This window comes from Canis aureus, chromosome 10, assembly GCF_053574225.1.
Source record: "Canis aureus isolate CA01 chromosome 10, VMU_Caureus_v.1.0, whole genome shotgun sequence".
Taxonomy (NCBI): Eukaryota; Metazoa; Chordata; class Mammalia; order Carnivora; family Canidae; genus Canis; species Canis aureus.
The window spans coordinates 22,815,017-22,829,906 of record NC_135620.1 but is presented as its reverse complement, the minus strand read 5'-3'; the positions used below and the strand labels follow the sequence as shown (position 1 = coordinate 22,829,906).

Here is a 14,890-nt window from a genome sequence, read left to right as displayed (position 1 = left end):
TGTGCGCTTGAGAAGAATGTGTATTCAGTTGAGTTTGGATGTAAAGTTCTGTAGATATCTGTGAAATCCATCTGGTCCAGTGTATCGTTTAAAGCTCTCGTTTCTTTGGAGATGTTGTGCTTAGAAGACCTATCGAGCATAGAAAGAGCTAGATTGAAGTCACCAAGTATAAGTGTATTATTATCTAAGTATTTCTTCACTTTGGTTAATAATTGATTGATATATTTGGCAGCTCCCACATTCGGGGCATATATATTGAGGATTGTTAAGTCCTCTTGTTGAATAGATCCTTTAAGTATGATATAGTGTCCCTCTTCATCTCTCACTACAGTCTTTGGGGTAAATTTTAGTTTATCTGATCCACGAAAGCATATTAAAATACTGCCTGCCTGTTCCCCGAGAGCACGGTGTGAGAAGTCAGGACATCCGTCTGCATTTCCACCAGGAGGAGAAAGCTGCCACTAACAGCAAACAGAGGGCCAAGCACAGGAGGCACAAACCGGTGGCTGAAGAAGCCCTTCCATGCATGCTCGCCCTAAGAACGGCACCCGTGCGATCTCTGGCACCACCACTCTCGACTGCTTCCTGGGCAATCCAGAACAGGTATATTCCTCTTTCCCACCAGCTTAAGAGAAAAAGATGAGGTCACTCATTTCTCAGCAAGCTAAGCAATAAGCTTGGTCCCTGCAATTGTGAGTGGGGACCAACATTTCCACAGAAACCCCTTTTATAGCTGGATGCTAGATATTAGGGCACCGGGCTGAACAAGGACAATATGGGGCCAACGTGTCTCCAAGTACTGAGCCCCACACAGCTCCACGGTCATGCCAAATCACCTGCATCCTGACAAAAGTCGCTCCTGCAAACCACCCCCTGACCCCATCCTATCCCACTACTCTCGAATCCCCCCGTCCTAAGGGCCAGGGGTTGGAGGAGATACGGGCTGTGGAGAAAAGACACTCCCCAAGCGGATTGCTCCGCTTGTGGCTCACAGGGTTCCCACTCTGAATATGTGCCAATCTTTTTTCTTTTTTTAAGATTTTACCTTTTTAAAGTAATCTCTACATAAAACATAGGACTCAAACTCACAACCCTGAGGTCAAGACTCTGACGCTTTACCAACGGAGCCAGCCAGGTGCCCTGCCATACTTCATACAAGTTTTTCCTAAAAGCAGATTCCCTCTGATTCTACTCAACACTGGTGACTCCCCACTTAAACACAGAAACCTGGACATAATCTCTGCCCACCGCCCTCATAGCCCACCCCCTTCCCAGGATTCCTGTCTCCCCTGGCGGCAGGCCTCTGCTCAGGACCCACAGACAGTCCAGCCCAGTCACCACAGCTCCACCCCAGCCTCTCTGCCACCAGCCTGCCCGCCTCTCCCCTCCACACAAACGGCAGGATCTCTCTACAACGAAAATCAGACCCAGCCATGTCTCAGCTTAAAATTTTACCAGGGTTTATCAACACCCCCTTGGGAGAAAAGCAAAAGCCCTTTTGTTCCCTCTATGAAAGACACAAGGTGTCCATCGAAAGATGAATGGATAGAGAAGCTGTGGTCTATGTATACAATGGAATATTCCTCAGCCCTTAGAAACAAGAATACCTACCATTTGCCTCAACACGGATAGAACTGGAGGGTATTATGCTGAGTGAAGTAAGTCAGTCGGAGGAGGACAAACATTGTATGTTCTCATTCATTTGGGGAATATAAATAATAGTGAAAGGGAATAGAAGGGAAGGGAGAAGAAGTGTGTGGGAAATATCAGAAAGGGAGACAGAACATGAAGACTCCTAACTCTGGGAAACGAACTAGGGGTGGTGGAAGGGGAGGAGGGTGGGGGCGTGGGGGTGAATGAGTGACGGGCACTGAGGGGGGCACTTGACGGGATGAGCACTGGGTGTTATTCTGTTTGTTGGCAAATTGAACACCAATAAAAAATAAATTTATTATTAAAAAAAAAGACAAGGGTTTGGAACCCCAGAAATTATCTCCCCTATTTATCTGCTGTGTCCTGTAGGGGGGTGCCAGCCGTCCTTACAGGCCTTGAGCCCAGGCTTGAATTCTCACAGAGGTGGGGGGGTGGCCAAGGGTGAGCCACCTACTGCACTACCTGGCCCTTGTTGCACCCGTTCAAGTGTGCTACACTCAGGCAGCAGCAAGCCCCAACAAAGGTGAACCAAGGCCCTGCAGATTTGGGGACCAGCCACCTCCACAAACACACGCCTAGTAGAGGGGGCTAGGTGAGGATGCATCCCTCCATCCTCCTGTATCACTAAGCTGGAGTCCAGCATGGTTTATGAATTCTCTCAGGGGTCCCCGTGGCCTTTCCTATAATGTGACCTTGCTCACCACAACCCTATCTCCGATGCTGTTTATCATATTCAAATTCAAAGGGCTCCAAACCCCTCTATAAAATTAAGGGTGCATGGAGTGCCTGGGTGGCTCAGTCAGTTAAGCATCTGACTCTGGACCTCCACTCAGGCCTTGATCTCAAGGTCCTAAGTTCAAGCCCCTAGCCTTCAAGCCCCAGCATGGAACCTACTTAAAAAAATAAAATAGGGGCACCTGTGTGGCTCAGGTGGTTAAGCATCCAACTTTTGATTTCAGCTCAGGTCAGAATCTCAGGATTGTGAGATCCAGTCCTGCATCAGGCTCTACCCAGGACATAGAACCTGCTTAATGTTCCTTTCTTTTCTTTTCTTTCTTTTCTTTCTTTTCTTTTCTTTTCTTTTCTTTTTTTTTTCTTTTCTTTCTTTCCTCTTTTCTCTCTCTTTCCTTTTCTTTCTTTCTTCCTTTCTTTCTTCCTTCCTTCTTTCTTTTCTTTCTCTTTCTTTTTCTTTCTTTCTCTTTCTCTCTCTCTTTCAAAAACAAAATGAAGGGGGCACCTCGGTGGCTCAGTGGTTGAGCATCTGCCTCCGGCTCAGGGTGTGATCCTGGAGTCCTAGGATCGAGTCCCATATCAGGCTCCCTGCATGGAGCCTGCTTCTCCCTCTGCCTGTGTCTCTGCCTCTCTGTGTGTGTCTCTCATGAATAAATAAAATCTTACAAAAAAAAAAAAAATGAAGGCTGCAAAGGGGGTCGGGGAGCATTTTATGTGACTGCCCACTGGCCCTTGGCCCTTACCTCTGAGGATTCCCTGAGCGTTCCATCCTAAGCTGTGTGTCAATCCTTGCACACCTTTGGGCAAACTGACCCTCTCTCTCTTTACTGCTTATGCAAGCAGCACCCACTCATCCTTTGCTTCTTAGTTTCTGGCCCACCCCCTGAGACCGCGCCACCACTCAGTCTAACCCAGCGTCCATTGTGAATTATCTGCTTATTTGCAGGCCCTGCTAGACTGAGAGCTACATAGAGACAGCCATGGGCTCTGCTGATGTTTGCATGCCCAGGCCAGGACAGAGGTCCCACAGCGGCCTAGAGAGCACGATAGGGGAAAGAAGCCAACAAATGAAGTTCTGACACACACGCCCACCCCTGCTGAAGTCCTGCGAGCACCGAGTCCCCTCAGCTGATTGCCAGGGCTCCCAGGTAAAACCCGCCAGTGGCCACTACCGGCCATTCCTGAGACGTGGGGACAATCATAGCGTGATGCCAGATTGTCAGGAGCCATTTATTTTGTAAACTCAAATTAACAGGAAGCAATTTCATTAACAGATAGTGCTGCTTGATGAGTTCATTCCAATTCAGGGCTTATTTTTTAAATGTCCTTAAAAGCTGTGCAGAGCAAGTTAAAGAGCTGAGCCTGAGAGAATGGAAATTGCGTGACACCACGTCTCACCTGGGAGACTTTTCCACAAACTGTGAGGACACCCTCCAAGTCACGGCCCCCTTCCGGTTTGAAAAGAGGGTGGACGGGGGTGTGCCTACTTGAAGCTGGGTGTTGGAGCCAGAAGACCCAGCTAGAGAAGGGAACTCAACTCAGCAACTGCTCCTCCACCTTGGAGAAGCTGTCAGCCCAGCCAGGACAGAGACGCGTGCCAGGAAAGGAATCACAGCCTATGCACTCCACGAGCCAAGGCCCTGGGGTGCACCAAAGAGACGAGCCAAAGACCAGTCCCCCAGAGGAGGGAGGCGCCGCACGTGATAGAAAGTCAGGTCAGATCATTTAGCCCAGATCACCCCCATGGCCAGTGTCCACCGGGTGTAATAGTTAAAGAGACACAAAGTCCTGCCATCTGGAGTAGTTTCAGAGTAATTTCAAATCTGACTTAGCATTTAAGGAACGCTGCATTTTTCTCTCTGCAACTATACCTGATTTCCCCTCCTGCCCACACAGCTTCTCCCCCGGCCGTTTATTATGTCAATCAACAGCTACATTTATTTCCCCTTTATGCATCACCCAAGTTCCCCTGCCTCAGAACAAAGCAGCAGCGTCACCTAGGAACTGTTTGGAATGCAAATCAACGGAGTCAAAAGCTAACCTGTGGGCCACCTGGGTGACTCAGCAGTTGAGCATCTGCGGTCAGCCCAGGGCATGATCCTGGAGACCTGGATCGAGTCCCACATCGGGCTCCCTGCATGGAGCCTGGTTCTCTCTCTGCCTGTGTCTCTCTGCCTCTCTCTCTCTCTGTGTCTCTCAAGAATAAATAAATAAAATCTTGTTTAAAAAAGCAAGTTACATGCCTGGTGTTCACAGTACTTTTATCCGTCTTGTTTGTTGTGAAAGGCTTCCATGTCTGTCTTCTCTGTGATGGACAGGACTGGCGTGATCCCAATTTTACAGATGAAGAAACTGAGGCTCCTAGAGTTTTAGTCTTTTGGAGACTGCGGTGCAAGATGAGCATCACCTGGGAGCCTGCTAGGAGTCCCACCCCCGCCTACCGACCGAATCACAGTAAGCCCCAGCCAGAGCCCCAGCTGAGTGCGAGAAGCAGCGGGGCTGGGTCATTCCGGCCAGCCCCATTCTCTTGGAACTAGTAAGACCACCCCGGGGCGGGGTAAGAACCTAGGGCCTCACTAGCACATACTTATAAAGGAGCCCCTGTTTTCCAGCTGGGGGGCCTCTACTGAGCCAAAACGATTCTGCTTTTTGCTTTCCTGGAGGAGAGGAGAGGGTCAGCTGTATTCTCCAAAGTCTGGGACCACTTCCGGGCTGAGGGCTTCAAGGAGTGGGACCCAAGGCAGAGGAAGAGCGATGCCGCCCTCCTGTGGCAGCCTCCAGGCAGCGGCTCATCCAAGGCCGCGGCCCAGCCAGCGGCAGGGGGCGGTGGATGATCACCCAGCCGGTGGCCCTCCAAACGGTGCGCTATTCTTAGCAACTCATTTTGGGCAGGGGGGGTGGCGGGGGGGGCAGAAGCCCCATATTCTAGTGGAACAAAGTTCCTAAGATTAACGTTCATTGTGACAGCTGGAGATGGGACTCCCAGCCCTGCTATCCACCTGTTCTGTGAGCTTCACCTGCATGGACGTGTGTAGGCCCCCTCCTCGTCCACAAAGCGGAGGCTTGGGCTAAGGGGATGCCACTTGAAGTAGGGTTCTATTGACGGGCTGGCTGGGGGGCCGTTCTGCGCAGGGCACAGCCCGCCCCTCAGCTGTGGGAAGCAGAGCAGCCGAGGACAGGAGTGGGAGCTGCTGCGGGCTCCCACACAGCTCTCCCGGCCGCTCGGCCGTCTCCCTGAGTCCCAGCAGTCTCCCTCAAACGCTTCTCTGGGATTTCTATCTTGGAAGCTGAGCCACTGAGCCGGTTCTCCAAGTGTTGCCAGTTTTATCTTCCCTGGGCATTAGCCACGTCTTAACTGAATAGACCAGTATACTTGAAGGTTTTAAGCGCAACAATAACTTGTAACAGTAACTTGTGGTAAGAAAAGTTATTTTAAGTGTTCTCTCCCTCTCCACGGATACAGGGCTCCAAATCTAACAGTATACCTGGACTTCAAAGGATATAAAATCCAGACACAACCAGGGAAAAGGCCCAAACACAACTCTGCATATTCTTATTTTTTTCTGCTTGTTGTACTTGATTCTGGGAAATCCCACTGAGGAGTTAAAAGTGTGTAACCCTCCCATTCTCCCTCTGTCCTGAGAGCAGGTGCCAAAGGTGGAGTGACAGGGTCAGGATTAGCTTGGCACTTGCCTGTGGCTGTTGGACAAACGTAGAAAGCAGTCTTCACCTTTCCCAGTCATCTGAGGGCTTCCTTTCCCTGATCCCTCAGTAATTTACTTTATCTTCTCCTCTCCTGAAGTGTTCCTACCACAGCATGACCTGATTTCCATTTTGTCTCCTAGCCTGAAGAAGTCACCTCATTCATTTCTCCACCTGTGACAGCTACTCCGAATAGCAGTATCCAACTCACAGAAGTCAGGGGCACTGAAGGTCATTTCCAGACTGTTCCAGCCAGAAGCAAGGGAGAAGCCCCCAGGGAAGGAATGCACTGTCACCTCCAAAACAGCCATGGTCCCCAGGTAAGTGATGGGAAGAAGCTTCATTTGCACAGTAGACTCAGGATGCTGCCCAATCTCCTTTCTCCCCCAGCTGATCTGTCATCCCAACTAGCCACACTTTTTTTAAGGTTTTATTTATTTATTCATGAGAGAGGCAGAGACAGAGAAGCAGACTCCCCGCAGGGAGCCCAATGCGGGACTGGATCCCAGGACCCTCAGCCCATGATCTGAGCCTAAGGCAGATGCTCAACTACTGAGCCACCCAGGTGCCCTGAGGCCACGCTTCTTGACCAAGTACTCTCCAACTGCAGCTTCACCACACACCCCTGGAGCCCAGCTGCCATTCTGAATGTGCCCACACAGCACCTAACCCAGCTGGCCACTGCCACCTCTCACTTGTCACCCTCTTGTCCCTAACCTGCCTCATACAGGGTTGCTCCTCTCTGGCAGCTTTTTTCCTCCATAGCTTCCACTTGTTCTTCCTGACATATCCCAACTCAAGCCTTCATTCCCTAAACCAGGAATGCACCCCAACCCCCAAAGCATCCTTCCACACCCAGTACAGCTTTGGGATCTCTCAACTCCATCTTACAAGACTTGCTAATCCTTCCCAGCCACACTCACACCAGCTTGTCCATGGATTCCTACAGTCTTGAAGTTCTGCTTCTTGATCACGTCTGCTACTCTAGGTTCAAAAGCTGGGAGCCATTCTTTCAAAGAATTTTTTCATTACAAAATTCCAAAATGCTTATAACAGAAATCTTAGAAAATATTAACAAGCTAACATGGACAAACAGCAATCACCCCCAAATCTATCTTAGAAGGAAACCACTTCATTCTGAAACACCCATCTCATTTTAGGTTTTATGCAAACATATTTCATGTTCCTTCCAAACATGAAAAACTGTGTGTATATTGTTCTACAACCTACGTTTCTCAAGTAAAAATACAATATTCTTTGTTAAAGCCATTTTTAAAAAAATGATTGAAATCCATCAGGTCCACAGAAGAGTATCAAGAGCGGGATCAACAAAACCTCGAGCCCCTGAAGCCTGCATTGCACGGCCATGTCATTATGCCACAGAGCTTAACTACATTCCCAGGTTCAAATAGCGGAGTTCTACTTAGAAATCTTTCCTGTTCCTTCAGTACCAGGACCTACTATTTCCCACTTCATTCGGCTCACTCCCTCAAACATGGATTTTTAATGTCCCACTATCTCTAACTTCCAGGCCCAACTCACTCTGCATACCTCATGTGCGCATCCTTAAACTCTGACACTGTCAGGCTAAAGGATCTATAGCCCCAAGATGTCCACACACCAGAATTCTTATCTCTCAACTACCCCGCTTCCAACAGCTCTACAAAAAAAAAAACACTTCAGATGGTTGGGGAAAAAAAAAAAAAAAAAGCCAAAGGCCACTGGTCTAATGACTCTTCATGAATCCTCACCAACCTCACTCACCTAGCTCTGAAGTTCTTCACGTCAAGCTGAAGCTGCCACATTGCAAAACCTTCACACCAGCCTGGGCTTCACCTCCAACACCTTCTTCCTTAATGACATGCAGGGCACTGGCTCCTCTCCTTGGTAAATAGGACTGTTACTCTCTTTCCACATAACCCAACACCCCTGTTGCCCTGGATGACTGCTAGCTGGTCCCAGGTTTCCCACTAAATTTACCACTTGCCTACTTCTTTCCCAAGGTCAGAAACTCAAAAAGAAAGCCAACCTTGCTACAGACACATTTGTTGAAGGTGGCTGACACAGGCCCTACTGGTAGGACCTGGCAGTTCAGCTCCTAGTAACACAAAGCACTGGGACTGTTAAGTGGCAGGACTCCAGGAAGTTAGGTCCCATACCCCTCCCCCATAAGGGCCCGAGACCCTATAGTTAGGTGTCTTCTGATGGCTTCATCCCCTTTTAACACCACCATCCCACATTCACACCAATACACATCTGTGTGTGCGCGCGCGCACGCACACACACACACTACACATACAATGGTGGCAAGTGTTACTAGTACACTCCAGGCCATAACATTCTTTAAAGAGGCAGGCCTCAATCCTGGCACTGGTTGGTCCTCAATGGGACCATAACCTACCTTCTGCTGCTGTAAAAACTCTCAAAGGGACAGACGATGCAAGACATGGATTCCTACGTACCAGGGAACTTGGCCAAGAAGATTCAACATGTGAGAATTTTAATACAGAAAAAGATCAACTTCTTGCCACCCAGTGCGCTACCTCAACTGTTCTTCAGACAAAAGCTTTCACTGAAAACAAACTCATACATACATACACACACACACACACACACACCTTTCGTTAGGAAATTAAGGAAACCATTCCTGTGAGTGTAAGACAGGTTTTTTATTAATTTTTCCTAAACTTGTCTGTTTATTTAATGTTTCTCTTAGTGTAAGAACGTGACCTGGAGCTTTAACAAACCAATGTGGATATTATAACCTGGATAAATGCTTGTCTGCAAACAAGTCATCAATTATCACACTCTCTGGCCTGACCTCCAAGTAAATCCAATTGGTCTTAAAGCCTGTCTAAACAGAGAGCAAGCAGACCACATCATCTTATTCTAATTTAAACTTCAATTTCACCCCCATCCCAACACCCATACCCTCCCCCACACAAAAAGTTTTCTTAGAAGAAACGGCCATCACGGACTGAATCAGTTGCATAAGAATTGGCTTAATCCTGCAGCCAGCACGCCAAGTAGCTACTGGCCTCATTGCAGGCCAGCTGGAACTCAAAGCATGACAGGTACAGAATGGACAGACACTCTTAAGAACAGGGCCAAGTCCTGGTGCCACAAGGCTTCCATGTGTGCTCAGACATCGACATAAATACACTTCCACCTTCCTCCTCTAAGCAGTTTCTCTATAGCACTTCAGAACTTGGTAACACTAAAATTGTTTAGTGCAGAGATGGACAGAAACTTATCCTAAATAGGCAAAGTATCATCTTATTTCTAACATAGGCCAAAATTAACAGAGAGGCACTCTGTTACATAGATAACAATTATTACAAAGATCCAAAAGGTAACCAACAAAGCTTATAACAGTTTCTAAGGCAGGTACCAGCTATGGCCCCTAATATAGGCTTCCCTTGGAGTTTCCAATATGCTTCCCTCCTAACAACACTGCCATAAAGGGCCGTCTCAGGGAATGCTTTGGTGCACCTGACATGGGCCACACAGTAAGAATGCAGTGTTGCTCAAGTCAGACACCATGTTCTTTAACACTAATTTCAGACTCATCCAGTACAATCCAGTGTATCTTAGGCTTTTGTTTTTTTGTAGATTTTTTTTGTAAGATCTGTCAGCTGTTTGACACATAAATTGGCAGGTTCATGGCAGGTATTAACACTTAACATACAAGTGATTGTGAATGAGCTAAAAAACTTTTAACTCTTGTCCTAGGACTTAAAGCTATACCTCAAATTTACACAGAACATCTCTCACCTGAATAAGCAGGCCAGGATACAAATCTTTACATCATAATTAAAAATCAATTCCTCAGCTCAATTTATCATGCCTATATCCAACAATACATCTATCCAATTCTAACTCTCCAAAGAGAAAATTATTTAGACTTGATATTTGGGGTATTTGTGAATGTACTTTCCAGAACATACTTTCTCAGGAAGAGCCTCCAGGTCCAAAATCCTCAGTTATCAACTTGCTACAGGTGAAGGGGTCTATTTTCCCAAGAGCAACACATGGCATTTTAAAGAGGAGCTCCTTTATTGGGAGGCAGGGAGAAGCAGGGGTGGGAGTCTAAGTGGAGTGGAAGTGCAGCGTGAAGGAGCTCAAAGCACACCTCTCATGTTCTGCTGTTAATCCATGCCATGCCCTCAGAAAGAGGAGGACCCCAGCCCCATTCCCACACCAGGTGGGGAGCCTTCATCGCAATCTCCACAACTGATTTTTGCAGCACAATTTCGAGAGTTCCTGCCACATAGGTCACAATGAAAAGTCTGCTTAACAGCTAGTCAGAGCCTTTGCTATAGCTCAGCTTTCCAAAACAAACTTATCCTTGTGTAAGCATGATTAAACATAAAAGGAGTGAAGCAGAAGCTCGGTAAGTAAGACTAACTGGGCTTCTAAATAGTACCATTATGAAAAAGATACAATGCACTTAATTTCTGTATCTAACTATTTAGAAGTCAAAATGCTCCATACATTACCTATATCCCCGCCCACGAAATCCCCTAAAAACTGACTAAGAAATCTCCAGTATTTGATTGCTCTAGTTGATATTTAGAACAAAGTTGACAACTTAAAGCTTTATAATAGTCTGTTTTAATATAAACAATTGTTGGAATCAATCAATGTCCATTTCAGGAAGCTTCTTGTCTGAATCCGAAGGCACAGCTGTATCTGTACCCTGCTCAGCAGCCTGAGGGCCTGGGCTGTCTCCTTGTCCGTCCACTGGTCCATTCTGCTCTGCGTTTTTTTGCTCCTCTTTTGGAGGTTCCACTTTGGGTTTGGGCTTTGAAATTATAGGGCCACAGACACTCATCAGCTCCTAGAATGGCAGAGGAGAGAAAATTGTGGGTTCTTAAAAATAACAATTTTACATGACATTTTCAACTAAACCCAAGTCCACCCACCTCCCAACTAGAAGCCAGAAACTAAGAGGCACTAATAAAGCTTCCTCCTAAGTGTTGCTTTAAGGACCATTAATAATAAATAACAAGGCTGACAAGAAAAGACTATTAAATATTCAAAGCCATAAATTACCTTAATTTTAGCTTCAATTTCTTTTGCCTTGACAACTGGATCCACAGTCAGACTCTGCTTGTTCTGCAGATTCAGTTTGTTATTCATCCACTCCATGGCCTCATTCGTGCTTTTTTCTACCTTCAGCATGTCAGCAGCATCCAAATGGTCATACTGGTCCTCCTGCAACCAGGAAACAACCAGGCAAGTGTCAGAGGATGATAGTCTCCCCAACCCAAATATTACCTAGTTCTTTGCCGTCTTTCAAAAAGGTAGTCTTTCCAAAAATGAAGCTCATTCAGCCTCACCATCCAAATGGACGTTCAATTCCTTAAAAAAAATTCAATAAAGAAAAAGTAACGACAATTTTTAAACCCTCAGGAAATAGACTTAAGGGCCAAAAACTTACATAAGGGTAGCAATTAAAAGACTTCAATGGTATAAAAAGCACCAGACACACAATCTTATGTAGGTAATTTCACAAACACAACATTACAGGTCATGAGATGAGAGAGCAGAGGTTTAGGCATGCTACTTGGGAACCAAAACAATAATTAATACAATTTTTTAAAGATCTCTCAGAAGTAAATTTTTTTAAAGAATAAACAAGCCCAATTTTCTCACTGACAAGCCATCAAGAACCTGGAGTCGAGTGGAGCAGTTAGGAACCCACAATTTGTGGAGTCAGACCTCAGGCCACACCTCACTTCCTCATAGTAACTCTAGGTGCTACTTAAAGACAATGAGGCTAAAAAAAAGTTAGACGTTACCTGTAACTACTGACAAGACTACCTACACTTCATTAAGTATTCTGCGGATTTAATTAAATAATGCATTTATGGAATGTATATCACAATGCTCAAAAGTGTTCAGTAGTTTACTGTTCAGACAGTCTAACATCTACATAACAAACCAAACTATATGCCTAATGGTTCTCAGAAAGACCAAGATAGATGCGGTTAAGTCACTGATTAAGCACTTCACAGCACGACAAGGAAACTGAACAATACTGCTCACTTCCTGATTTCACCTACTAAAAAGAGTAGCAAATCCCAGGGTTCTTAGTAAGATTCTATAAAATGATACACATTACACTAACATCCAAAACAAAACAGTATAATTAAAAAATAATTCTAAAAAACCAAAAATTGCTATGTAAATGCCTCAAAACTTAACTCTACCAAAATAACAGTAGGGAAAGAAAAAAAAATAGATACCTTGTTTTTGAAAGAGCTGATTACTTTCATATACTGTTGGATTTGTTTCCCTAGTTCTTCAAATAATTTTGGTCTTTCTTCAGATTCCTGGAATCGCATCTTAATAGGTTGACCTAGATTCTTAACAGAAGAAAGAATGCTTAAACTATCAGAGTAGTATCATTTCTACTATTACTGAGATATACCATGGATTAAAGTACATTTTGCCTCGATGTGCTAGATGTAAAAAGTTCATCATCACTCCCCATCCCACTGAAATATATTCTAAGGCTAGATATGAAAATATACCTCTATACTATTCCTTATGGAGCCACTTCAACTTGTCACTGGAGTCAAAACACAGTAGGGAGACAACCCAAAAAGAGGTGCCTCCTGATAGAGATACACAAACCTAAATACGAAGCATACTACAAAAAAAATTTTTTAAGAACTAATCTGATGAAGCCTCTCGTTCTAACCATCAATGTATCCGATAATAAACAGCATAGAAATGAGTTAGATAATAATAAATAGCTCAGAAATGAACATCAGCAAATCCAGACTGGGTGAAAATCTGACCCAGAAAATCTGATCTAGTTTTTTATTTTTTATTTTATTTTTTTTTATTTTTTTTTTTATCTAGTTTTTTAAATAAATCAGTAAGGGAGCAGAAATGATAGAAGAACTTCACAGATTTAAGAGAGAAAGCAATAAAATGTACAGTCCTCATGAGGATTCTGAGTCATAAACTAAAAACTTATAAAACAATTGGAATTTGAAAACTGAATACATGGTGATATTAAACGTGATCTATTAAGGAGTTTTTTGAATGTGATAACAATACAGTTTAAGGTTACATTTTCTTTTAAATACATATTGAGGGACACCTGGGTGGCTCATGGTTGAGCGTCTGCCTTTGGCTCAGGGTGTGATCCCTGGATCCTGGGAGCCTGCTTCTCCTCTGCCTATGTCTTTGCCTCTCTCTGTCTCTCATGAATAAATAAAATCTTTTTAAAAATATGTATTTAAGTATTTTCAGATTAAATATAACATAAAGGACTTTCTTCAAATAACTGGGAGTGAAAAGGAGCAGAAACGAAACAAAATTAGCCATTTGCTGACTGTTGTATTTTAATGTGTTTGACATCTCCCACAATTAAAAGTAAAGCAAGAGATTCCATGAAAGGAATCTCACTGAAAGCTCTTGTTATCTTTCCAGAATGACAGGAAAACCACATGCACTGTCCTTAAGCAATTCTATTCCAGAGTTTAAGCACAATGGCCCAATTTGACAGGAAAGTAAGTAATCTACAGAAATGTGAGTTCTTCTAGCACATTTGCATCCTTCTGCAAAGGCCTCAATCTTACACCATTTTTTATATTTTTTAATAAAGTTTTATTCATATACCATTACTTCATTTAGTCCTTAACTTGGAGGAAAGGCAATGACCCTGGACATGCACTTAAAAACTTACTGTACCAAGAAAGAACCAAGGATCTTTAGACCTTCAGCCTGACAATCTCCCAACTCAGCTACTGTGGCACATTCATTTTTTTGTACTTTTAACCCTAAGGTTTGATGATCAAGTTCTTTAAATACAAAACCAGATGCTTTCCTTTACTGAAAATCAAAGCTCTATGAACAACCCTTCCCCAGCTGTACTGCAGGTGCCTTTAGGGCAGGTTACATCTTTCTAGTCTTTCAATCTCCACACCAAGGATGCAGTCTCCTTCAGGGAAACATTTTAAAGTCTAAACTCAAATTTTTAGAAAAATAATTTTGTTAACTATAAGGTTCTAAAAATAAGAAAATGACCATTAAGTGATAAAGGGTATAGTTCTTCAATCACTTTCAGCCTGTCTTCATTACTTGACATGAGACTTCCTCTCAATTTTAAGATAAATCCTTGGATATGGGGTGGGTTAGGGTTTCAGAATACCCCTGCTTTCAAGAACCATTTTTTTTATTTTTTAATTTTTTATTATTTTTTTTATGGTGAAAAAATTTAGATTTAGATTTATAGCCGGCTGGACTCAGTTTAGATGATCCCAATTTTGTTGGCAACATCCAAAGCATCATAGTCAGGAGCCAGTCGAACATATGCTTTCTTCTCTCCATCAGGCCTGATCAAGGTGTTGACCTTGGCCACATCAATGTCATAGAGCTTCTTCACAGCCTGTTTGATCTGGTGCTTATTGGCCTTGACATCCATAATGAACACAAGTGTGTTGTTGTCTTCTATTTTCTTCATGGCTGACTCAGTAGTTAAGGGGAACTTGATGATGGCATAGTGATCAAGCTTGTTTCTACTGGGGGCACTCTTTCGAGGATATTTGGACTGCCTTCGGAGACACAGGGTCTTGGGTCGTCGGAGTGTAGGTGACATGAGGATCTTTTTTTTGTGACTGTGCACGCCTTTCAGCACCGCTTTCTTAGCTTTCAAAGCCTTTGCTTTGGCTTCGGCTTTGGGAGGGGCAGGGACTTCCTTCTTCGCCTTCGGCGCCATCTTCGTGAAAGGGATTCCCTTTTTTTTTTTTTAAAGCACTCAGAAGAAGTGCTCTCCATTCTTCTG

At 44.5% G+C, this 14,890-nt stretch overlaps 1 protein-coding gene, 1 long non-coding RNA gene and 1 pseudogene across 4 annotated transcripts in view; 1 reads left to right on the top strand and 2 right to left on the bottom strand.

Annotated features, from left to right (window-relative positions):
* Nucleotides 1–255: 255 nt before the first annotated feature.
* Nucleotides 256–4,619, top strand: LOC144322096 (uncharacterized). The gene is made up of 2 exons (XR_013387662.1): nt 256–603; nt 3,332–4,619. It is a non-coding gene; the product is annotated as an uncharacterized LOC144322096 (long non-coding RNA).
* Nucleotides 4,620–8,737: 4,118 nt separating this feature from the next.
* HSPA4 (heat shock protein family A (Hsp70) member 4) overlaps nt 8,738–14,890 on the bottom strand; it is a 72,990-nt gene continuing 66,837 nt past the window's right edge. For all 3 annotated transcript variants that reach the window (XM_077911653.1, XM_077911655.1, XM_077911654.1), the window contains exons 17-19: nt 12,339–12,458; nt 11,143–11,304; nt 8,738–10,927 (exon numbers count right to left, since the gene is read on the bottom strand). In XM_077911653.1, coding sequence (XP_077767779.1) covers nt 10,724–10,927; nt 11,143–11,304; nt 12,339–12,458 — 486 coding nt within the window. In that variant the 3' untranslated portion in view covers nt 8,738–10,723. The remainder of the gene's footprint in view (nt 10,928–11,142; nt 11,305–12,338; nt 12,459–14,890) is intronic.
* Nucleotides 14,305–14,847, bottom strand: LOC144322094 (large ribosomal subunit protein uL23 pseudogene; annotated as a pseudogene).